Raw genomic sequence first — 24,022 nt, forward strand, 5'->3', positions numbered from 1 at the left:
AACTGTATATTGAAAGAGAATCTATAATAAGCCCCGCCCCTGCATGCCGTTTCGGAAAGTCCCAGTTATTTTATATTAAAAGTCTCTTAACATATTCATGATCTCTACCGGATGAATAAACATGACGTAAGCAAAATGACCCCGTGATGTATCATGCAAAACAACCCTTCTACCTCGACCGATCGGCGTTCTTAGTCTGTTTAATGTAGCACTGATGCAGTAATGGACACCAGGTACTTCTATACATCCCCCCTCCTCTCTGTGTCCCGATGCAAAACTGCCTCAACGGAGGAATATAAACCAGCCCTGACTTGTCACATCTACCAAGTACCTTCAGAGTGGAGCTAGAAAATGTGAGCCACTAGGAATCTTGCATCAGAGTGGGAGATGTCTCCCTTACACAAACACAAACGCTGAATCCTCCGGGATACACAGTCATTGCTAATCTTGGGATTAGTCCTCATTGTTGGGTGGCTAAGCGTGAGGCAGAAAGCCACAGGTGTCAGTCTGGATGGTCCAGTTCACTCACTCACATCCCTGTCTCATTCTCTCTTTGTCAAACACACACACACAAACACACACTCCTTCTTAACCACCGCAGATGAGTCACCTGTACAAATACACAGCTGTACTGTTCAGACGTGTGCTCCTGACTCGCCAAACTGTTTCAGCATTTCCCATCATTATAAACCAGTCTTTTTTTTTTATGGAAATGTTTCACTGCCTTGTCTCGAGTAATTTGTCCTTATGGTGCTTCTCACCTAATAGTGGTTTATTTCTATTTCCACTGAGCTAGTCTAAAAAAAATTTTTTCGAGGCGTGTATGGGAAAGTGCAGGGTCTAAAAAAAAGTTTTTAAGACTTTTAAGAAGTGTTCACAGAAATCACTGATATAAACCAAACAAAGATGCGGTGATGGATGATGACGATATTAAAACTGTATTGAACGTTTCGTCTTGTTTTTCACTTCGGATACGCAGAACACACCGCATTCCCTCTCTGTTCTCCACCACTTATTTTGCATATTTCGTGTTAAACGCTCACAACCTGTAAATCAGCATATTCGGTTCAGTTCCTGATGAATCATCTTCTCACTGCAGTTAAAAAGTGTCAGACCAATTCAAAGTCCCCAATCAGTTCTGCCTCGTCGTATTAGCCCAAACTCGGCATAAGTGAAAGAACTAAAAGATGCAGCATAGCAGCGTTCATCCTAGCTTAAACGCTCCAAATGAGAGTGTTCTATCAGACACACACATTAGCTTCTCATGCCCTGAGAAGAACGATGCTATGGTAGCCATCTTGCCAAACACAGACTTGATACAGGCTGCAGTGTCTCTGACCTGTGCATGTTGCCGTTGGTGGTAAAGGTTTGTCCGCACACGGAGCATTTGTATGGCCTCTCGCCACTGTGCACCAGCATGTGGCGGTCCAGAGAGCTGGCTGAGCTCAGGCACTTTCCGCAGATACTGCAGGAGTGATCTGCAGTGCCAGTTTCCGAGTTATGCTGAAGACGGAGAGACGGAGAGAAACAAAGAAGCCTCATTACTAGCCCATCACTGACGTAATAGAATCTTATTTGTGAATCTTCGTTGTGAATATGTTACCTGGCGAATGTGCATGGTAAGCTGGTGCTGACTTTGACAATTTTTGTCACACAGTGGGCAGATGTGAGTTGAGGTGTCATCTTTGGAATCCTAAAACACACACACACACACACAGATAGAAACATCTCCGTTAAATGTGTCCTTTGCTAAAATTATCTATATTATACTCTATGATATATTACAGTAAGAAGGTGACACGACCCAGGTACGTCAATGGCCTCGGATCATTTGTCCTGGATATTAAATTCAGAATCAAAATGAACTGTATAAAGTACAATTCCAAAATTGACAGAAGATCAAATAAAAGCCCCCCCGTGTCTGCTTTGGTGTGCCTGTGCTAAACACAGAAGGGGGTGTGGGTAAATCCCCATCTGGTGGCCTTGTCTTCTGCCCTTGACTGTTTCACTGATCCATGCTGTATGTATAAGATTCTGGGGTAAAATAAATACTCAGTTTGATAGATAAGAGCGTAGGACGATCTGGGACGTCCGAGCCTTCGAAATGAATCCAGATATATTGTTCGTCGGTGTTAAGTTAGTCAGAAACAAACCGTAATCCTTATAGAACCCTGTGCATACACACAATGCCGTGTTCTCTTTAATTCAGGTTTTTGTTCACGTCAAGATATTTTCCATCTTTCACTTTACGGCTATTAAGGTTAAAGGTACATTTTTGTGAATGTCTGTCAAATGAGCATCCCAAACGTAAGCTCTGTATGTGTGTGTGTGTGTGTCTGTGTGTTCCTCTTTCACCTTGAGTGGCAGATTGTAACCCAACACCATGTGCTCCCTCCCACTATTGTTGACAATAGAGCAGATCATTAACTCGGAGTTTGATGTGTAGCCCTGTTCGACTCTTACTGCACTCCCACACGGCCACAACCAGGTTGCATGCCATGCCATCACACACGCACACAACTCCGGAACAAAAATCATTTTGAATGCACACATGATCAAGGGCACTAATACATCAGATTTTGTATAGGATTTCTGTCTAATTACAGAGAGTCCATCATGGCTACATGAGGGGTTAAACTATCAGAAACCGATGCACGCCATCACTATCTCCAAAACAAACAGTTGTTCAGTGGCCAGAAATTGGGTAACAACAGCTTTACTGGCCTTAGTAATATTAGTCACATGTTCCCCTTAAATTTAAAGGATCAGATCAGGACTAGAAGGAAGATGCAGGTCTAAAAATAGCAGATTTCTATATTTATCTGGAATAAAATATAGAGATCTAGCAGCATACGCTTTGTGATGAGAGGTGCTGCTGTTCTGCAGAGTAAAAACAACATGCAAAATCAACCAGTGATCGTCAGACAGTAAACGCTGAGGATTAAATAAACCAAGGCCTCAAGATAATCATTACATTTTTATATTTTCCAAATATATAATATTTACACTGTCGGCTTTTTCATTAAGGTGGAAAACATGATTGGTCTCCTCTGTGTGTGTGACTGCATACGTGTTAACCAGGGGTGTGTGTCTGTGTGTGTGTGTGTTTTAACAGCCATGTCAGAGCTGAGCTGTCTTACCTCACTATTACTGTAGAAATGTTTAAATGAATGAAGGTCAGCTAACGATCTCAGAAATCATGGGGAATGAAAATCTTGCGGCAAAACGAATAAATAAAAAAACGCATTCCTTTCTTACGTGATTAAAATGCTAATTCTAATGATTTATGGCAGCCGCACTACTCGATAGTGTAAACGTGCGTGCTAAAGCCTGTCGTTTATCCGTTTGTGTGTTTCAATGAGAAAACTTTAGAGTAGTTTTTTTAGGGGGGCTGAGTGGGTACAGAGGGGTCAGAATTAACACCTGTTATCCCCACATGAGGGCACTTACAGGCCTGGAGTGCACGCTTTAATCGGCACCATGTGATGAGGAGCTGTGTGTACAAAAGGAGAATTGAGGAGCTGAGGACCATGTGTCTCACCGCTTCAACACATGAGGACACACTGTCTGCATGAACACACACTCTCTCACCTGCGTCATCCCACCCGCTCTAAATGCAGAAACACACGCACACACAAACACCTGCTACTGATCCGGTGAACTATACAAGAGCACTGCTGCATGGTTCCAGCTGAAGCAGTAAAACATGGCCGACGGTTTAGCCGTGCCTGTATGCTGCGTATCAGCCTGCAAGACTCTTGCCAAGCTGATGGACATCTCGTATATCTGTCAAGATCGCTTGCACGTTTGAAACACCGGACACCGGCGTAGAACGCCGTCATTATCCACATCTTATTGCGCACGTCTGGTTAATGACTTTACAGTATGGGTAACGAGCACACGTTTTTATATAGACCGTGTACTGTCTAAGGCACTTTTTATGCCAATCGTTTTGCATTTACTTTCATTACCATTAGCTTCAATGGTTATTTGAAGGCAAATACAGATATTAATAAAACTCTTACTAATTTCTAACTAACAAAACATATTGTGATAAAAATGTTTTTTTTGTTGATGTATTTTTATACAAAATATGTTTGTCCTGATAGATGTGCTGTCTTCTAAAATATAACATTGCTAACAGGGCAGACCAAAAAAAAAAAAAAAATCTATTTTACGGTCAAGGGGGTTTTACAATATTGACATTTTGCTGTTTCTGCACCCTTCAGTAAATACCTATGGGGCAGGTCTGGTGTGACCTTAATGACACCTTGTGTACACCACCTGGTTAGGTCTATATTTAATGTCCGAGCTGCATTTTTTTAATATTATATCTATTATATTATATATTTAGAATATTTCCTTATTTCTTCCCAATCTTCTGGCCATTTGTCTAATACGTAATTACAGGCTTGAGGTCAAAAGGTTGGATTTTCGGCTCTCTGATATAAAAAAAAATCAATCGATCGATAAATAAATAAATAAACAGCTCAGTGTACCTGTAGTAATGATTCCAACTTTATTACACTACTTGTGTACTGTCTGGCTAGCGAGAATACACACAAGTATTATTTCTACACATTTAATCTTAACCTGGATATGACGCTTTACTTCCTTATGGGGTTATAAAGGTGTCCTAAAACTAGCTACATTTAAACTGTGCCATATAAATCTGTGGGTTTCAACATGTAAGACTTAAAAACTTGTAACTTATGCAATATTCCTTCACCTACTAGGCACATCACCCCACCCACACTTCTCACGCCATTTCGGTTCTCCCACTTGATCTGTAAGCTGCAACCAGACGGGTCAGATGTTGAACATTGCGTCTGCTTGGACGCAGAAATACGAGTTTGCATCGATTTTTAAATCCTGTTCTGGCCACCTAGTGTCTTCCCATATGTTTACATGTAAAATATTCGCAGGCCTAAAATTCCTCCTTTGCCAGGGTTCCCACCTATATCAGATATTTATGTTTGATTTACTTTACTTATCTCACAGTTTACAGAAGCCCACCATTCAGCTGAGCTAAGTAGTGTAAATATAATCAACAGAAACACGCTGATAGGCTTTATAGGCTGGAAATGAACAAACAAGAGCTTCTGTTAAAAGCAGTTTAAGCTTTGCTTGTGGGAACAAGTGAGTATGATCTCACTCACGGTTCCTTAAGGGTTCTTTCAAACGCTTCATTGTTATCGCTTTGAAACAGAGTTTGACTTGGGTGCTTTTCAGAAAGGAGACACTTCATGCTAGCTACAGATCTATTGTGCTACAAACTTATTTTGCTAGTAAGAGCTTTTTTTTCTCTCCAGTAGTATGTACAGAAGCTTTGGAGAACAAGCAGCATGGACTAGACAAGCTGGTTTATTGAGAGTGAGAGCATGAGGCTCTATACATACCTGACTCTTTCTGCTGGAGCGGCTGGCGCTGGGGCTCTTATTGGAAGTTTTGTTGGGGGTTTTGTTGGAAATCTCCACCCCTCCGTTAAGCTGAGCTGCTTTCATCACGGTGCTCATCATCGAGGTGATCGACGACAGGTCTGCTCCATCTGCTCCATCTTTCCCTGCCTCCACTCGGATCTGTGCGTCGGCTACGCTCACCGCCGACTTTTTTGGACTCTCTGAGGAATAATCGCAGATGGGTTGCTGATGTGGAGTGCCACAAACATGCTGTTTAACATACGTGTACAGCGGAGTTTAAAAGCCAAATAAGGTTCAGACATGTACATCTCATATGATATACTGCTATTATTAGAACTAATGTCATGGGAAACACCAGTAATCCTACATCATTAAACAACCTCAGTGCTGCTTCATAAATAGATTTTCTTGTCGACATTTTTAATATATATTTTCTCATTGGTGCGTTAGCCATTTGTTAGTGTGTTTGTCGTTGTTGTTTGTTCCGATTTTAGGATGAGCAAAACAAAATACTGTCATCCATGTATCACTTAGCTAAGTGTGTGCCAGCATCTCTTACCGTCGTGTTGATTCGTCTCCTCCGTCTGCTTGGCCTTCATGGTGCCGATGGCGGAGCTGACCTCCTCCCCTGTCTTCTTCTCCTCTGCTAAACTATCCATCACTGCAACACAGAGATAAGGGATGTTTAGATGAGATAAAGTTTGTGCATGGATATGTTTAGAGGTCTTCATAAACTTGCACCATAAAGGAAACAGTCAATAACCTGCGCCAGAGACAGCAAAGTGACTTTGAAACTTTTTTTTTATATATATTAAGGATAGAAAGGACATTGCTTTTACACTTATCATCAAACCCAGGGGACAGCTTTGAAAACTCAGCATTGGAAACTTAAAATTTCCAGAGAGAATTTCCCATAGCCTCAGATCAGACAGATCACACACACACACACACACGCACAAACACACAGAGGGAGAGACAGAGAGAGAGAGAGAGAGAGAGAGAGAAAGAGAGAGAGAGAGAGAGAGAGAGAGAGGGACAGAGAGAGGGACAGAGAGAGGGAGTGGGGCGAGAGAGAGAGAGGGAGAGAAAGACAGAGAGAAAGAGAAAGAGAGAGGGAGAGAGAGAGAGAGAGAGAGAGAGAGAGAGAGAGAGAGAGAGAGAGAGAGCGGGCGAGAGAGAGAGAGGGAGCAGGCGAGAGAGAGAGGGAGAGAGAGAAAGACAGAAAGAAAGGGAGAAAGAGGGGGAGAGAGAGAAAGAGAGGGGGAGAGAGAGAAAGAGAGCTGGCGAGAGAGAGCGAGAAAGAGAGCATGAGAGAGAGAGAGAGAGAGAGAGAGAGAGAGAGAGAGAGAATGCATGAGTGTGCGCATCTGTCTGTCTCATGAAATGACCAGCACAGTAGATTCTATCAGGAGCACAAGGGTGCTAATAACAAGAGGTCAAAATTAAATATCATCCCCAGTGAATCTAGAGGGGTTTTACACTTAAATATGAAATTACTGCTAGGTTTCCTCTCAAGCTTGATCGTTTTTTTTCCTAATCCTCTTAGGGTAAAATAAAGAGATGTGATTGTTTGAAACGGATATCAGCATCATTAAAGCAGATGGGTTTGGAGATTAAGTAAGTAGTGCTTTCTTAGCAAGCCACACACACACACACACACATACACACACACACGCGAGCGAGCAGGGTCGCAACAGGAAAAAGAGACGTAAAAAAAGGTCAACATGTAAAAAGATGACAAGGCAAGAGGGAAAGAGAAAGAGAAAGAAGAGTGAGAGAGAGAAGAGGGAGCATGAGAAGAGAGGTAAAGTAACTGGGTTCTCCCTCAGCTAATTGCCGTTTCCCGTTTACAACCCCACAGGAAGCTCTTCTCCGGTCCAGGCTACTTCCTCCTCACCAGAGAGTGGAAACAGACGGACAAAGAGATGGAGTGAGCGTGTGTGAGTGTTGGTCAGTGCACATTCGATTCAACCCGTTTGTATAGCGCCGTTAACAATGGACGTTGTCTCGAAACGGCTTTACAAAAGTATAGAAACGGAGTCAAAACGAAGTTACTGTATCTCTCTAACATCTATCCCTAATGAGCAAGCCTGAGGTCGATGGTGACAAGGAAAAAAATCCCTGAGACGATATGAAGAGGAAACCAGATGATGAGAATGTCATGACATGATGGATGTAGATCACAGATGCTACTCAAAAACAACAGGACACACGCTGGTGAATTCACATGTGCCTGTTTTAAATCAGAGTCACGGTGGGGTCTCGACTCGTGCTCACGTTTCCACAACAGTGAAGGACTCTGGGAGTAGGGATGGGTGATACGGCAAAACATTTCAATTATATAATGATTGATTATATGATATTTCTGATACATGAAGTGTATGACAAAATATAGGTTTATAAACAATCGGGGGGGGGGGGGAATAAATAAATAAATAAATAAATAAATAAATAAATAAATAAATAAATAAATAAATAAAGTAAACAAACAGTGTGAAGTTTTCTAGCACTTTTATATAACTTTATTTATTTAACATTATCTTAGTTAAAATAAACTCATTGAAATTAAGGGAAAAAAATTCTTTTACCAAATAAGCTTGTAATTTTTATTCAAAAAAAAAAAATATATATATATATATATATATATATATATATATATATATATATATATATATATATAATATATTATTAAAAATATTGCAATCTCAGGGAAGTTTACGGTCACGTATGTTATTAATATGTATTTATTTAAATGTAACAAAATGAATATTATATCATCATATTGACTAGAACTATTTGAGACTTAACTGATTTGTTCAGTAAAGAAAATAAGCAGGAGAAGCTTGATGTTACCCATCATGGTGACCAAAACTGAACAGGGAAAAAAGCAATGAATGAAGAAAGTCATGAATTTAGGCTTTTTGGTGACAACCAGGTCCAATTTAATCTAAAACATAGAGTATTCTCAGTTGGGCATGTGTGAGTCTAACAAAAGAAAATAAAACAGTATACACCACAAATAGTTACTCTGTGACTGAAGGGTACTTGTGTAATGAAATCGTAAGAGAAGATCAGCCCAGTGGTCCACCGGCTCGGTGGAGGGGATATGCTCGTTCACCACACTGGCACTTTTACAGCCTGTAAAATGAACGGCAACAGATGATGGTGGAGGGGGCGACAGCAAAGAAGTGATCGGAAAGAAAGAAAAAAGTTAAAAACATGAAACATAAAGAAGACAGTGCAATTAGTGGAAGTGGAGAGAAGAGACGAATTAGCGTGGACCTGAAAAGGTAGCGGTTCCTCTATCAGGACAGGTTTGGGGTTGAGAGAGAGAGAGAGAGAGAGAGAGAGAGAGAGAGAGAGAGAGAGAGAGAGAGAGAGAGAGAGAGAGAGAGAGAGAGAGAGAGAGAGAGAGAAAGAGAGAGAGAGAAAAAGAGAAAAAGAGAGAGAGAGAGAGAGAGAGAGAGAGAGAGAGAGAGAGAGAAAGAGAAAGAGAGAGACAGAGGGAGAAAGAGAGAGAGAAAGACAGAGAGAACGACAGAGAGAGAGAGAGAGAAAGCGAGAGAGAGAGAAAGAGAAAGCGAGAGAAAGAGACAGAGGGAGAAATAAAGACAGAGAGAAAGACAGAGAGAGAGAGAGAGAGAGAGAGAGAGAGACAGAGAGAGAGAGAGAGAGAGAGAGAGAGAGAGAGAGAGAGAAAGAGAGAGACTTGTTATTAGCTTCTTGCAGCTCAGCCAGGAGAAAGTTTGAGGGTGGGGGTGCTACTGTTACTACATCTGTTCCCACCCATCACTCTCACTGAAGCACAACGCACGCACACGCACATACAGGTTTTTAAACATACTTGTAAGAGGAAACCATTTACAGGTGACACTAAAAAGGTCATGCAGAGAGCAATATAGAGGTGTGTGTGTGTGTGTGTGTGTGTGTGTGTGTGTGTGTGTGTGTGTGTGTGTGTGTGTGTGTGTGTGTGTGTGTTCAGTAGAAACAGAGACACACGAGGCTGGAAAAAGTCCTCACATGCTACCAAACACTCTGGAAAAGAATGCCCCCTTCCTCACCACAGCAGCCTCCCTCCCTCACCCTCACTCTCTCTCTCAGCAAGCTGCACTGGCATGACTACACTCACGGCGCTGCCAAAGCATCACCGACATAACAACTGATGCATGAAGGAATCTATGAAGTGCTCCCTTGGATTACAATCAGAAAACCTAGTCTCTAACAATGTCCCCAAACCAGAGCGCTCTCTCACACTCTCTCTCTCTCGCTCTCTCTGGTTGTTCAAAGATCTCTGAGAAGCTGCAACATCAGGGTGCATTGTTTCCTGACCACCAAACTTCAGCTGTCATCAATAATCTTGGGAGGATTTTTCCTAACAGGGTGGGGACTTGAGCACGAGCACCTCGATGCTGTCTCGGTTCTCTGTAAACGACTCTGACGCCCTGTGACACCGAGTGGAAGAGAAGGAAGTCCGTAGTGGGGGGGGGGGGGGGGGGATGAAGGTGTGAGACCCCTCACCAGAGGAGCTTTAAATGGTTAGAGCTGCCTGCCACTAAAGGCTCGTTTAGGAGATAAGATTCCCGCTGCACTAAATCGTCCTACACACACAACCCATGGAAGCTGCGAACAGATGAAAAGCCTTTGGATTATGTCGCACGCCAGAGAAAGAGAAATTCCTGGAAGCACAATAAAATAAAATAAAATAAAAATCTCAGGACACAATACAGACAGTGATGTTTAATATCCTCAATACCAAAAGCAAACCTCTGTGGCATTTTCTCAACCGGAAGGTTCCCAAATAGGCAGCATGCTAAATGAAATCTAGTTAAAATGTTCACGCACAATAAGTTCACTGTTTACTCTAAGTTTGTCTTTGCGACTTCGACCGATATAACGGATGTTTTCTGTTGTTCTCTGCTGCTACATGTGACTGTGCCACATGTGAAAGCACACCTGGTTATTTATTAGACTAGCTAACCTTCATTCCTAATCTAAATTTAACTATAAACACTGGTCAAGGTCCAAAATTGAAGCAAATGGCCCCCATGGTGTTCTGGAGCACGATCCGCATTGCGTGCTAAAGCGTTTCCTTCTCGACTCCGGAGTGGAGCGGCTCCAGGAGGAATGAGTACAGGGTGTTTTAGAAGCTGTCCTGCTTGTCTGAAGTTCCCAGGCTGGAGCTGCCGCGAGCTTTTCCTAAACCTGGCTGATAGACAATGGCTCAGAGCCAAACTGCCGAAAGTGACACATGCACTTCAAAGTTAACAGGAGGGAGGATGGTGCTGGTGTGTGTGTGTGTGTGTGTGTGTGTGTGTGTGTGTTCGGGGGGGAGGAGGAGGTGCTGTGTGCTTTTACCTGCTGAGAGGAGAGCACCCACATGTGAAGAAGCAAGAGATGAGGGGAGGAGGAGAGGTACAAAAAAAAGCAGTTTTTCCACTGCACTTTTAAAAACAATAACAGACCCAAACAGGCGCCATCTGATCTCGGAGCACTAGTTCATTTTTCACCCATGTGACAGCACCTGAACCTTTAATATAGTGCTTAAGGATATCTCTGAGATAAACTAATGAATGATGAACTTGAATTATTTGGGTCCCCATTCGACTCCATGCTTCTATTACATGTTCTCTCTCTCTCTCTCTCTCTCTCTCTCTCTCTTTCTCTCTCTCTCACACACACACACACACACACACACACACACACACACACACACACACACACACACACACACACACACACACGACCATTTCAAAAGAAAAAAAGTTTTTAAGTGTGTTCACAATACATAAATATTCTCCTTAAAGCTGCAAACACATATATATGTGAGTTCCAGGCAGTTTTGTGAACTTAAAATGAAACTCTATCTAGGTTGAGAAACAAAACAACCCAGTGTTGTTTTTCATGCCACAAACATGGCACCAAGAAACCAGACTATTATAAGCTTCCTTGTTTTTTTTTATAACTGTCTGTGTGTGTATCGTTGCTCGTAGTATAGTGTGTGTTCGAAACCAACCAGCACTGAACAATACCCTGCTGTTAGTAGCTCTGTTTCCGGTTATTGTAGATACCCATTTAAACTGTTTTTGTTTGTTTGTTTGATTTTAAGAAAAAACAAGTAAAAAGTTTCTGAAAGCCTAATTCTGGATTGGTGGCCAGAGAGGAAAATAAAGAAGAAAAGTTCCATCAAAAAGAAAGAGAAAAAAAGAGAGAGAGAGAGAGAGAGAGAGAGAATGAGAGAGAGAGACAGAGAGAGACAGACAGAAAGAGAGAGACATAGACAGACAGACAGACAGACAGACAGAGTTAGAGAGAGAGAGAGGGAGGGAGAGAGAGACAGAGAGAGGGAGGAAGAGAGAGGGAGAGAGAGAGAGAGACAGACAAACAGACAGAGAGAGAGAGAGAGACAAACAGACAGAGAGAGAGAGAGAGAGAGAGAGAGAGAGAGAGAAACAGACACACAGACAGAGAGAGAGAGAGAGAGAGAGAGAGAGAAACAGACAGAGAGAGAGAGACAGAGAGAGAGAGAGACAAACAGACAGAGAGAGAGGGACAGAGAGAGGGACAGAGAGAGAGATGTAAGTTAGGAGTAAGGGTGAGGGGCCTGCGAGGCCACAGATCCGGTGACCATATGTTGGCTATTTATTACAGCCTCCTGTGTGTCTGTCCTGACACCATGTTTCTCAAACAGACTCAGGGCAGAAAAGGCAGAGAGGTGGTGGAGGGGAGGATGGATACAACCCCACTCAAATAATGTGGTGTATCACTAACCCAAAGCAAAAGTGTGAGGAGATGGAGGAAGGAAGCTGCTCTTGCCCTCCCTCTTTCCCTCCCTCCCTCAAAGCCCTTAAAACGTGTTAAAGATTCAGTTTAGTCACAACATGGCAATGAACAGAAGTGTGTGTGTGTGTGTGTGTGTGTGTGTGTGTGTGTGTGTTTTAGATCCTATGGGGAAAGCTAGAGTCATCCATGTGTGCTGCTGTTCTCTCGTCTCTACTGAGTCACTCTGTGCTACCGAGGCCTGCACATGCCTGCATCCTGCCTCAACATGCCAACAGTCTCACACACATGCACGCGCGCACACACACACACACAGCCGGGGAAATCACTCCAAGCTTCTAGTTAACTTGCTTTTGCACTCAAAGTAGTTAAGCTACAACAATGATTCCATTATAATACAGACAACAGAAGGAAACTAAACTTCGAGTTCCACTAAAAAAGAAAAAAACATTATTTTTAAACGGATAACAAATCACTTTCTGATTCTACACAATGGTGTTTTATTTAAATAGATTTTTTTAACACCATGCTAAAGTCTTGGATGCCCCTCAGATTAAAGATGCTTTGTGAAATTTAACAGGATTTTTGTTCTTTCTTTCTTTCTGCAGTTGAAAAAAAGAGGAGGAAAAAAAAAATGCTGCTCGCCACCATATCGGAAACCCGCTGAACTAAATAAATAAATAAATAAATAAGCGAATAAATAAATAAATATATCCTGAACACACCAGGAGGAAGGCACTGCCTAATTAATCAAAATGAATTCATTCGTTAATTAAAAATAAATGTCTCCATCCACACTCCTCCATTCCTATATTACAACTCTTTTGCACTCCCTTGTTTTCACTATGGCTCTCTCTCGCTCTCTCGCTCTCTCGCTCTCTCTCTCGCTCTCTCACAGGGCAAAGATCGGCAGATCACTGCAGAGACACGTTTGCAGAGGAAGAAGCTAGAAGCGTTGATCAGAGGCCCAGGCTACAACAAAGTGACAGGAAGAAGAAGAAGAAAAAAATACTAATAAAATCTCTCTCTTTTCTTCACACTCAGCGATTATTTATTCACGCTTCTTTAACACCTTGCCCTGAAACACACACTTTAGACAGGATTGCTGGAAGTTTAATTTTTACAGAAACCTCCGTTCATCATATTTCATTGTATTGAACAAGTAAAACTATTCGAGGGAGTTTGCAGACTTTAAAGGGATGTAACCTGGGCAATGTTTCTTGTTTATCACGGATGTCTATTTACTGTTAAAACGTAACACGTTTATGCACAAGTCTGAGCACAAGTGTGACTTTTGTACTAAAACGAATCGATTCGTTTTGAATCTTAAATTTGCACGTATTGATGTAAACCTCCTCGTTCTGTGGGAAAATGCACTTATTTAAACGCTTCCTGTTTAGATCTGGCTCGAACTGAACACAGAGCAGAACAGAAACAACTGTTCGAGCATACGTGGCTATCTAACAGACACACGCGTGCACGCACACACACACACACAGGCTACTGTTTAACTCATCTAAGGCTGCAGAGATAGCATTGTCCTTCTCTCCACTCTTTTCTTTCGGTGCTGAGGGGGAACAAAGGGTGTGTCTATGAGCTCCAACCACAGAGCACAGAAACTCGGCAGCCATGTGCGGTAGCTTCTCCAGCAGAGAGCAGGGTTTCCACGTCTGTACCGTGACACGGTGCAGCGTCTTTCGTTACGGAAAAGCAGGCTAATCCTCTCGTATTCTTTATGGTTTCATTACGGTTGCTGGCTTGCTCTCTCTTTCAAACCCTGCAGGAGGAAGGAACAGCTTTCCCACTAAAGCTCATTTTGACTTCTCCTTTTGCACCTCTCCTACAGTACAAGCAGTCAGCTGATCTGACCGACATTAATGAGAAAGAGAAGTTTTCTTAGCAGAAGCAGAGCTTTCTTTCCTGAGCAAACATGACAAAGCCATGTCATATGATTTCAAATCTTACCACAGACCAGAGGTACTTCATAAGTATTTCTGTCCCTGTATATGGTTTTAAAGAGACCGTGGTGTAGGATCTCTGTGCTCAATCTCTGCAGCTTCTCGCCGGCTGTCATCGTGCCACAGCGCGGACGCCTCGTAGTTGGCACAAATTGCACTACACGGACACAACAGCACCGCATCAACGGTACAAGTGAGCTGGGACAATTCACCGGCACTGCTACATCAATCATCTATCATTGTGGCACAAAGAGGGAGCAAACAAATGTTTAACCTTTAAACACAGGGCTACAAGGAGAACAAAAGTACATTCATCCATGCAAATGACCTTGAGTTACACCCCCTTAAGGCTGATGAAGGGAGTCCTTGGGCTGCTAGTCAGATGGAGAGGTTTGTACGTTTTGTCAATAAACGCAGCCACAAACTGCCTACATTCCAAGAAGGAGGCAATTCAGACCTTTGGCCATAGTCTATCAGTAAACACACATGATTTACTCACCAATAGCTGCTTCAAATAAATCTTCTATCAGTCTAGTGACTGTCACTGAAAAAACTAGAAGACACAGAACTGCATGTACGCAAAGGATGCAGCAAGCAACTGTTAGGATCCTGAGGCTTCTGTCCACAAAAGTGTACAGAAATGAGCTAAAATGCAGTGATCTCATCAGTGGACTTTAAGACAATTTGTTGCCTGTGTTCATGTCAACATGACACATAAAAGACAACCGTGGATTGGAAAATATTATTTGTTCCCCAGCTCGAAAAACAAACCAAAAGATATCTCCTGAAAACCCAAAAGTTTTCAGCAGAAATAAGACTCCTTGATATTAGTGTTATTGACTGAGAAAACACAAAAATTACATGTGAACGCAGGACACAGATAATCTTTAAAGCTTCATCAAGCCTGTGGTGCTTTACATAACTTTGCATCAGCAGCCTGCAGATTCGTTTGGTTACAGTGATGTCAGTATCAGAGCAGATCCTCAGAAACGCACACGTTTCATATCCGAAATGGTACGACGACATTTGCGACCAAAAGAAGCGAGCGCATGCTCTCTGACTCGGCTGGACGGACGAGCACGGTGCATTCTCTCTGTGTGCAAAAGAGGGCAGCAAGCAGAGACATGGAGGCATGGAATGGAAGAGCCGTTTCCACTGGGATAAGAACTGAAACCATAATTAAAATGAAAAAGTAGATAATAAAGCAACAGAGCTGGCAAAGTGACAAGGAAAAAAAAAGATAAAACAGTAACACTTTGGGGTAAAGTTTCAGACGATACTTTGCATGCTTGCTCAGATGGCAAAGTTCCATAACAGCTAGTCCATGCTGTGCGTTTTTTATTTTACAGAAGGATGTGCTGAGGCTGTGTGTGAGGTTGCGGAGGCACGGCCTGAAAGGGAGGGATATTTACCAGTCCTCGAATGAGGCTGTGGAGAGGGACCGCCGTGCACCTCGAGCGTCAGCACCCACGGTTCACACTGCAGGAAGACCACAGACAGGGTTTAATATACACACACATACACACGCGCACACACAGACACACACACACAAGATGAAGATGCATGGAGGACAACACATGCAAACTCTATTATACAAAACCTGCTGTGTATAATGTGACTTGTGAAGAGATGGGAAAGATTTATGGCTCAAGAAACTAAAATTTCACCTCCTACTCATCTGATAGAGTAGAAACTCCTATATAAATGATGACTATGTGAAGATACCATGCGGATATGGTATACTTCTTTTTTTCAGAATTTGTGATACAACTTGAGTTTTTCTGTTCCTTTATTTTTTTTCCCCCACTTAAATTGGCAAAACTTCCTTTAAACTACTATCGTTGGATAAAGACTTGTTCCACTTTTCATTAACACAACGCTCTTAATAGGAAACAAAAAGAGAAAATAAATCACGTGACTACATGAAATTCTAAAACTGGTGTTTACATATAACACTGAGCAGGAAATCAGAACACATGAGTCAAGATGCTGTCTAATCTACCTGATCTGGCCCTATACTACGCTGTTATAAAGTTAAAACCAGAAGCAATGCTGTCTTATTTACAGACACTCGGACTGTGAAATAAATCATTCTAACGCTGTATTTAATGCAACGTTTGTTTGCTTGTTATTATTTTAAATCCCATGCCGAAACCAATGGCAGGGTCGAGGTAGGTAAAGTGAGATATTTTAGCAGTTGTTAAAGCGTTACAGAAACAGAATGGTACAGTATTCTGGGTCAACAACAGCAGCTAGAAGAGAACCTTCAACTTTATTACTCGATAAGAACTATAGGAGTTTCCTTGGAGAGACATTTAGGAAGACTCCTAAATATGGATTTTCAGAGTAAAAGCCTTGCCAAGTTTTGTTAGGTTCATTTTTTTTTTAAATGGAGGATTTCCTAACACCTCCTGTATACTGCTTTTCTTGTATAGCCACTTTGCACATCTAAGTGAAATGAGCATATAAACAAAATGAGAAATGTAAAAGTACTGAAAGTCACACGTGACACTGGATGTGCTGTAGTCAATGACAAAGCTGTAAAATGCTGTTACAGAACGTTACTAGCCAATGGACACGTCTGTTTTCCAGCTCTACATCTAACCCGAGACTTCTTTCTTCGTACTTTGTCTTTGTAGTCCCTCGTCTAGCTCCGGTTCCTGTCTGTGTGTTTATGCAAATGAGTGTATAAAATAGAGTGAGATACAGATGGGCAGAGACGAGGAGGAGGACAGATTTACGGGCTGCTAACGGCTTATCTTCTTTGTGAAGGAGCTTTTGAAAAGACAGAGGAGACGGGCGGAGAAGGTGATGGAGGGAGACGACTGAGAAGGAGGAAGAGAGAGGACAAATCGACGCCTCGTACCCGGCCCTGATGGTTAAAAAGTGAAGAATGGAGATTGAAGGAAAAAATGATAAGAGGAAAAAAAAATAGATGTAAATAGATGGGGGGAATAAAGGAGGCAGAAAATGATGGAGGGGATGAGAGAGAGAGAGAGAGAGATAGAGAGAGAGAGAGAGAGAGAGAGAGATAGAGAGAGAGAGAGAGAGAGAGAGAGAGAGAGAAACAGTGATTATCAGATTAGTGGCTGGTAAGACTGCCTAATTGAGGCACACAGAGGTAGTTATAATGGCTGGGTGGAGGAGACATTTTAGGTTGCAAAGGTCTTGAGCCATGCCTGTGTGTGTGTGTGTGTGTGTGTTTGTGTGTGTGTGTTTGTGTGTGTGTGAAGAACACACCCAGGCTCTGCATCATCTCTAGCCACAGCAACTGAATACCAGCAGTGTGTGAGGCTGAAACAGAGGATGCAGGGTAGCAAGCGAACAGAAACGCGCAGCTGTGATTAGCGCTTGCCGTAGAACGATGTTGACGTAATCGGCTAGCTATAATCAGTGCTAATCCTCGAATGATGACCGTTTTACTTTTACAATGTTTTTTTACTTTTACAAGTAATACGCCTGGCATTCTCTTCACAAAGTGGATGCACGTGCTTTACCCAGATGATACCACATAAGCCTGTGCAATTATGCCATATTTGATTATGCGCTAGTTAGCGCCATGAAAGTGTCATGTTTGCTAAATAAGTCTGCCAGCTAACACCAACTGAGCAATATTACCACGACACTACATGCTGCTGAGTAGGACGGTTCAGACACGAGTTAGACACGAGACTGTGTTTCTACCTGCTGCTCTTTTAACCAGTTATTTAAAAATAAGCATCTGAAGGAAGCAGCCAACGATTTGCATTTTCTTTCTTTCTGTAGACATTTTGAATATAGGCTTAAATTTTACATAACATCTGGATCTGAGACTCTAAAGCCATGTTTCTTAAACCGATGTGTGGGTCCCACAGACGTTCTCATTTTTAGTCCAGGTGTGCGAGCCGACGGAGAGCGAGCAGTGGCGGATCCCTGACTGACATTTTGCCTGTTGGCCGTTTGGGTTTTACAGCTCTGACCCCATTCACACCTGGCAGTAACATGCGTCGTAGGGGATCAGCTCACAATTGATCAGCTCTATGTACAGGTGTGACTGGGGTCAAATGTGTCCTGCAGACGCGTCGTGACCTGATCACTCGAAACGCATTCGGGGGGGTGGGTTTGAGACGGTAGCGGGGATCGGTAATCGACTGTGTGGTCGCCCTCGCTAGAAATCATCGCATAGTCATTACAAGACTGTTTGGAAATTATTCTGAACAGTTAAGATCTCTTAAGCCACTAGGCTAACGGACAAATGCGATGTTTACAACAGCGGAGTCAAAAGGAGTCGCTTAGAAAAGCGTCGGTCGTCGTCTCGTCAGTTTTTAAGTTCCGTTGGTAGACCCTGTGGTTAAAATGTTTTAAACAGATATCATGGGGTATTTCTGTATAAAAAAATATCTGCAGTGCAAGACCAAGACCACACTATTTAAACTTTTAGAAACAGCACGGAAAGGTGTGTGAAGGGATTTGTGAGACATTTCTTACAAATGAAATTGCAAAAGTTTTTTTGAAATGCGATTCAATTTAGCAAATGTGGTTCAATAGAAATACCATGTGGCGTGCTGATTTTAGTTCCTACGCTGATCCTACGGACCATATTTTGTTCCTTGAGTCTGTGATGCTAACAGAAAGTGGCGGAAGATATACAGTTGCGGTATTTGTACTGCTGTGCCTTCGCTGTGGTATCGTCTGTGCAGGTTGTGTTGCTCAGTAAAGTCAGAGATGCGCCGAGATACCATGCAAAGATCTCATGCAAAATTATGCACGTTTTTGCGAACGCTTTCTAAAATTATTGTCCTATTTATGGGGCAAATGTAAACAGAGAATATTTTTGCCAAGAATATAATTGTAACTGGAGACACAGCAAGGTTATAATTAGAGCTTCGATGTGAGGTGGACGTTACTGATTGACACTAAACATCATCGTTTATGTGTGTGCGTGTGTGTGTGTGTGTGTGAGAGAGAGAGAGAGAGAGAGAGAGAGAGAGAGAGAGAGAGAGAGAGAGAGAGAGAGAGAGAGAGAGAGTGTGAAAGAGAGAGGGAGATAGTGTGAGTGAGTGTAAAGAATGCTGCTGTGCTGTTTCTGTTCAGGATGACAGGCACGGACAAGTGTAGGAACCGTAAGCTTTGAGAGCAGTTGGCTCATGGAGATATCACCATTTCTCCACCTGCCCATATCTCCAGCCTTACACAGTGCTTAAACACCAAACACACACACACACACACACACACACACACACATACAGGCAAAGACACGGCCGGCACAGACAGAGAGACTGGTGTGTGTAGACTCTGTAACTGTGACGATGTAAAAAAGCAGATGCAGGAGCTGAAAGTTAAAAGCTAAAAGTGTGTGTGTGTGTGTGTGTGTGTGTGTGTGTGTGTGTGTGTGCGTGTGTGCGCGTGTGTAAGTGTGTGTGTGTGGATGTAGGAGTGTACAGAAACAGAAACACCAGAGCAAAGTTGATGTACAAATCTGGATTAACGAGAAAGTCCGGTTTCTTCCTTCTTGCTGAGGCGACGTCAACAACTCCCTCCCTGACTCGCTCGCTTTTACACTTTGTGTTAGTTCCACAGAAAGGACAATGTGAAGAAGAGGGAGGGGAAGAACATCGTTATTGAGCCAGACCGTACACACTGTCACACAGACTTACTCTTGCACATTCCGAGACTTGTTCAGATGCCGTTTACTCAGATATTACACGAAAATACATTTCTTTACTTCTTAGCTTATTTTTCCTCTGTTGCTTTAAGAAATCAGTGAAGACAGAGTTAGGCTCTGAGCATCACTCACACTTTTTTTTTTTTTTTTTGCTTCCTGGGTGGAATTGAACACGATGTCTGATCTGAGCGTTTAAAAAAAAAAACTTTGTTCTTTTACGTCAGGTCGATTAGCTAACTGAATCTAACTGAAGTGTCGAGCACCAGGTCTTCCTGTAAGCTCAGTCAGCGCCAGAACGTTTCTTTATATCCGATTTGCTCGATTTATATCCGAGCGAAATGGATAATGATATAAATCGATATGGAAAATATTCGAAATATAAATAATACGAAACGGTTACTGATACATTTAGGTTTTCTTAAAAAGTTTAGTTTTTTTTTTCTTCTCTTATTTGAATTATTTTACTGTTACAGAGGGCTGTGCACAACAGATATCCTCACAGTATAAAAGATCTGGAAGTCAAGATGTGCCAAGCTGATAAGACTCTTATCCAAACAGACTGAGTGGTGCAATAAACTCAAAGGGTGCTTTAACTAAGTATTAGTTCAGAGGTGTGCACACTTGACAGTCAGGATATTCAATTTAGTGGGGGTTTTTTTGTTTCCCTGAAATGTTCGATCTTTATTGGGATTGTACAGGATGTAATTATCACAAAGGTCGAAATGTTCTTCACGAATGTACAGTACAGACCAAAAGTTTGGACACACCTTCTCATTCAAAGAGTTTTCTTTATTTTCATGACTATGAAAATTGTAGATTCACACTGAAGGCATCAAAACTATGAATTAACACATGTGGAATTATATACGCACATAACAAACAAGTGTGAAACGACTGAAAATATGTCATATTCTAGGTTCTTCAAAGAACCTAGAATATGACTTTCACCTTTTGCTTTGATTACTGCTTTGCGCACTCTTGGCATTCTCGTGATGAGCTTCAAGAGGTAGTGACCTGAAATGGTCTTCCAACAGTCTTGAAGGAGTTCCCAGAGATGCTTAGCACTTGTTGGCCCTTTTACCTTCACTCTGAGGTCCAGCTCACCCCAAACCATCTCGATTGGGTTCAGGTTCGGTGACTGTGGAGGCCAGGTCATCTGGCGCAGCACCCCATCACTCTCCTTCATGGTCAAATAGCCCTTACACAGCGTGGAGGTGTGTTTGGGGTCATTGTCCTGTTGTAAAGGTGGTGTGTCCAAACTTCTGGAAGGTGTGTCCAAACTTTTGGTCTGTACTGTGCATCGCAAAAACCTGCAGTTTTTTTGTTGTTGGTTTTTAACGCACCACTTTCAACAAATGAATTAAATGAAAAACGTGCTCTCTGCTCTCTGCTATGACCATCAGTAGTCAAGGTTTCTGAGCTGAGCAGAAAAGATCTTTAGATCCTGTAGCAGGAGTCTCACTGCCAAACCTTCATTACGTTCTCTTTCAGGAACCATGAGGTTCCTCTACGGATTTAGCGCCTGCCTGCATATTCTCCCAAAAACCTCAACCGAGTGGCAAGGAAATTTAAATTGGTCAATAAATGGTGGTGCATTCAGTATTGCGTGAGAGAAAATTGGAGAAGACGTAAAAAAAAATGAGAGATGGCGAGAGCAGCTTTGCCACCACGGCCATGTCTGGAGATTAACAGGAAAGCCATGTAGAGACATGGCCTGACTTGTAGAGATACTAGTGGGCCTCTCTGTACATTTTCTGCAATAGACTGCTAATGTTTTACTAGTCATGCTGGTATGGAAATTCCATTCCACGGTGATGGGCTTAGAGTTTCGGCAGCTCTATTGCTCGGCAAACACTATATTCTTATCAGCCACTACCATTACAGCTACCTAAAAGAATAAGATAGTGATTAATAGCAAGTAAACTTTAATGATGATGCGTGTTGAAACGTCTAAACGCAAAGCTGCCGAGATTTGATCATGGTTACAATATACAGATAAATATAACTGTCATTTCTTAAACCCAGAGATGGTAAAAAACAAACACCCATACTTGATAAGAAACAAATTCAACCTATACAAAAGTTTAATAATGTGTATTGTGCATTAAAGTCTCCATTACTAGCCAAACAAAGACAGTATGTTATATATATATATATATACACATACATACACACACACACACACACACACACACACACACACACACACACATATATGACTAATTAACTGGACGAGTCATTTTTCTGACACCCAATTACTTAAAAGAAGAACAGACACACTGCAATGGCTAAATTCGACCTGCTGTTAACACTCCTGGTTTCTTGTCGACTCTATGAGGACACACTGTACTCTTGACACCATAATAACTTCAAGATTTTATACTAAATAGCAATTGTGTTTGCTGTGGGATTTGAGCTACAGCAGAACAGAGGTGTAGATCGGTCTTTCACGATGCGGACGACGTGCTACTTATAAACGTCCGCGAGGAAACTGTAGCTACTGTAGTGTGCAACAGTAATATAAGAATTTGATGGATATAAATATAGAAAATAAATTAAAATGCATGCGGGATAACGTGAACTAACCTAAATGCTGTAATGAACAAAACAGTACATAAAGAAATCCATTCTTTTTTACGACCATACATGTGTCTTGCAGTTGTCCAGGATTTGACTTTAATGCTATTCTCATGAGGCTCACAGCAGTTTGGAATGGTTTCAAATTGCTTGTCTTTTAACTTGGGTTACAAAAACTTTTGAAACCGAAAGTGACGCAAAAAAGATGTGAAAAATCATCAAAAATAACCGTTGCCGGAAAAATAGCTGAAGCTTATGATATGGAGAAATGTGTGAGTTTGTGTAAAATGTGTAGCTAGAAAACATTACATTCATTACAGACTTATGATGATAACACTATCATAATCGTAGCAGATACTTTTACAGGATCGTGGCAAATATAATCTCATGTCAGAACATATTTCCTTTGCTTTAACATCATGAAGGTGAAGCGTTCATACTCGGCTGATGAGGTGTGTTTTAGCACTACGGAGGGGTTGCTGACACAGCAGCTCTTGGCTCTGGAATTAAATATGGCTGCAAACCGATGGTCCTTAGCAACAGGTGCCAGCGACTGGAACTTTTTTTTCCCCTCCCTCGAGCCAGTACGTCTTTATTTGGGCCTGAATACTGTGTATGCTGCCCAGGCTTGGCTGTGCTCACTGTGGAGCACTGATGCAGGGGTTGTCTGGTCATATGAGCCTGCCTGGAGGAAGGAGACGGGCTCAAATTCAGCCCCCTCTCCACGTCCATGCAAATGTACGAAAATGTAGAGCGGAGAAGAGCAAGGGTTCCTCACCAGAGACTGACTCCAGGTCAGATCGACAAAGGACGATTTGGAATGCATGCTCATACTAGCACACTCACACTCGCACACACACACACACACACACACGGTGTGAGTTACAAAGAGGCAGTACAGATGCAGACTGTGTGCTGACAGATTGGTGTACCATTGACAGCTGCCTTGGAAAAAAGCGTACACTGTCCACCACACGCTACAGATGGTACGAGTGTGTATGTATGCACAAGTGTTTGCAGGCAGGCTTGCTCACAGACCATCACTATCCTTCCAGCGCATTAAAACACTGCAGCCATTCGCATGTTGACTGCTGTTCGATTCTCTTAAGGAATAAATGAATAAGGTCGCATTGATGTCGGGCTACAAGGCCTCCCAGTCAACTCGACACTGACGGAGAGACCGTGAGGTGGAAATCGTGGAGGAATACAAAGTGTGCCCCTAATCCCCCCACCTCCATCTCACCGATGCTCTTATTGCTTTGTTTTCCGGACATGTTCCTGCAGGAAAATCAGATGTCTGGCATTCTCTTTATACAGCAGCACACCTTTTCAGAGTAGCGATGAGAGCACAGACATGAAGTGCCTTTTTGCATCGCACACAAAAGGTATAAAACCACGCGTACCGAACGTATTTAATATATTTAACGCTTGTGTGGTTAGTCATGCTTAACTTGGTCCATCAATGAAACAAGACTCCTAGACAGAAGTGACATGGGAATCCCTCCCGCCTTCTCCTCTCGCTCTCTCGACCCTGTTCCCTCAGCTGTATTTATGACAGTGAGGACGCTGCAGGCCTCAGTGCTCTTCTCTGACAGTTGTCCATCTGCAACAAATGGTGCATTCATCGAAGGGCGGCAGTGACGGCT

General features: G+C 42.3%; 1 protein-coding gene across 9 annotated transcripts in view; it reads right to left on the bottom strand.

Moving 5' to 3' along the window:
• rreb1a (ras responsive element binding protein 1a) overlaps nt 1-24,022 on the bottom strand; it is a 50,332-nt gene that overhangs the window by 13,180 nt on the left and 13,130 nt on the right. For 5 of the 9 annotated variants that reach the window (XM_027149382.2, XM_027149375.2, XM_027149376.2 and 2 more), the window contains exons 2-6: nt 15,568-15,634; nt 5,980-6,081; nt 5,400-5,620; nt 1,604-1,693; nt 1,340-1,503 (exon numbers count right to left, since the gene is read on the bottom strand). In XM_027149382.2, the coding sequence (XP_027005183.2) occupies nt 1,340-1,503; nt 1,604-1,693; nt 5,400-5,620; nt 5,980-6,079 (575 nt within the window). In that variant the 5' untranslated portion in view covers nt 6,080-6,081; nt 15,568-15,634. Of the gene's footprint in view, nt 1-1,339; nt 1,504-1,603; nt 1,694-5,399; nt 5,670-5,979; nt 6,082-8,447; nt 8,712-15,567; nt 15,635-24,022 lie in introns of those variants that run through there. The other 4 variants (XM_027149380.2, XM_047810855.1, XM_047810854.1 and 1 more) reach the window with 3 other exon arrangements.

The sequence above is a fragment of the Tachysurus fulvidraco genome, chromosome 3, assembly GCF_022655615.1.
Source record: "Tachysurus fulvidraco isolate hzauxx_2018 chromosome 3, HZAU_PFXX_2.0, whole genome shotgun sequence".
Classification (NCBI taxonomy): domain Eukaryota; kingdom Metazoa; phylum Chordata; class Actinopteri; order Siluriformes; family Bagridae; genus Tachysurus; species Tachysurus fulvidraco.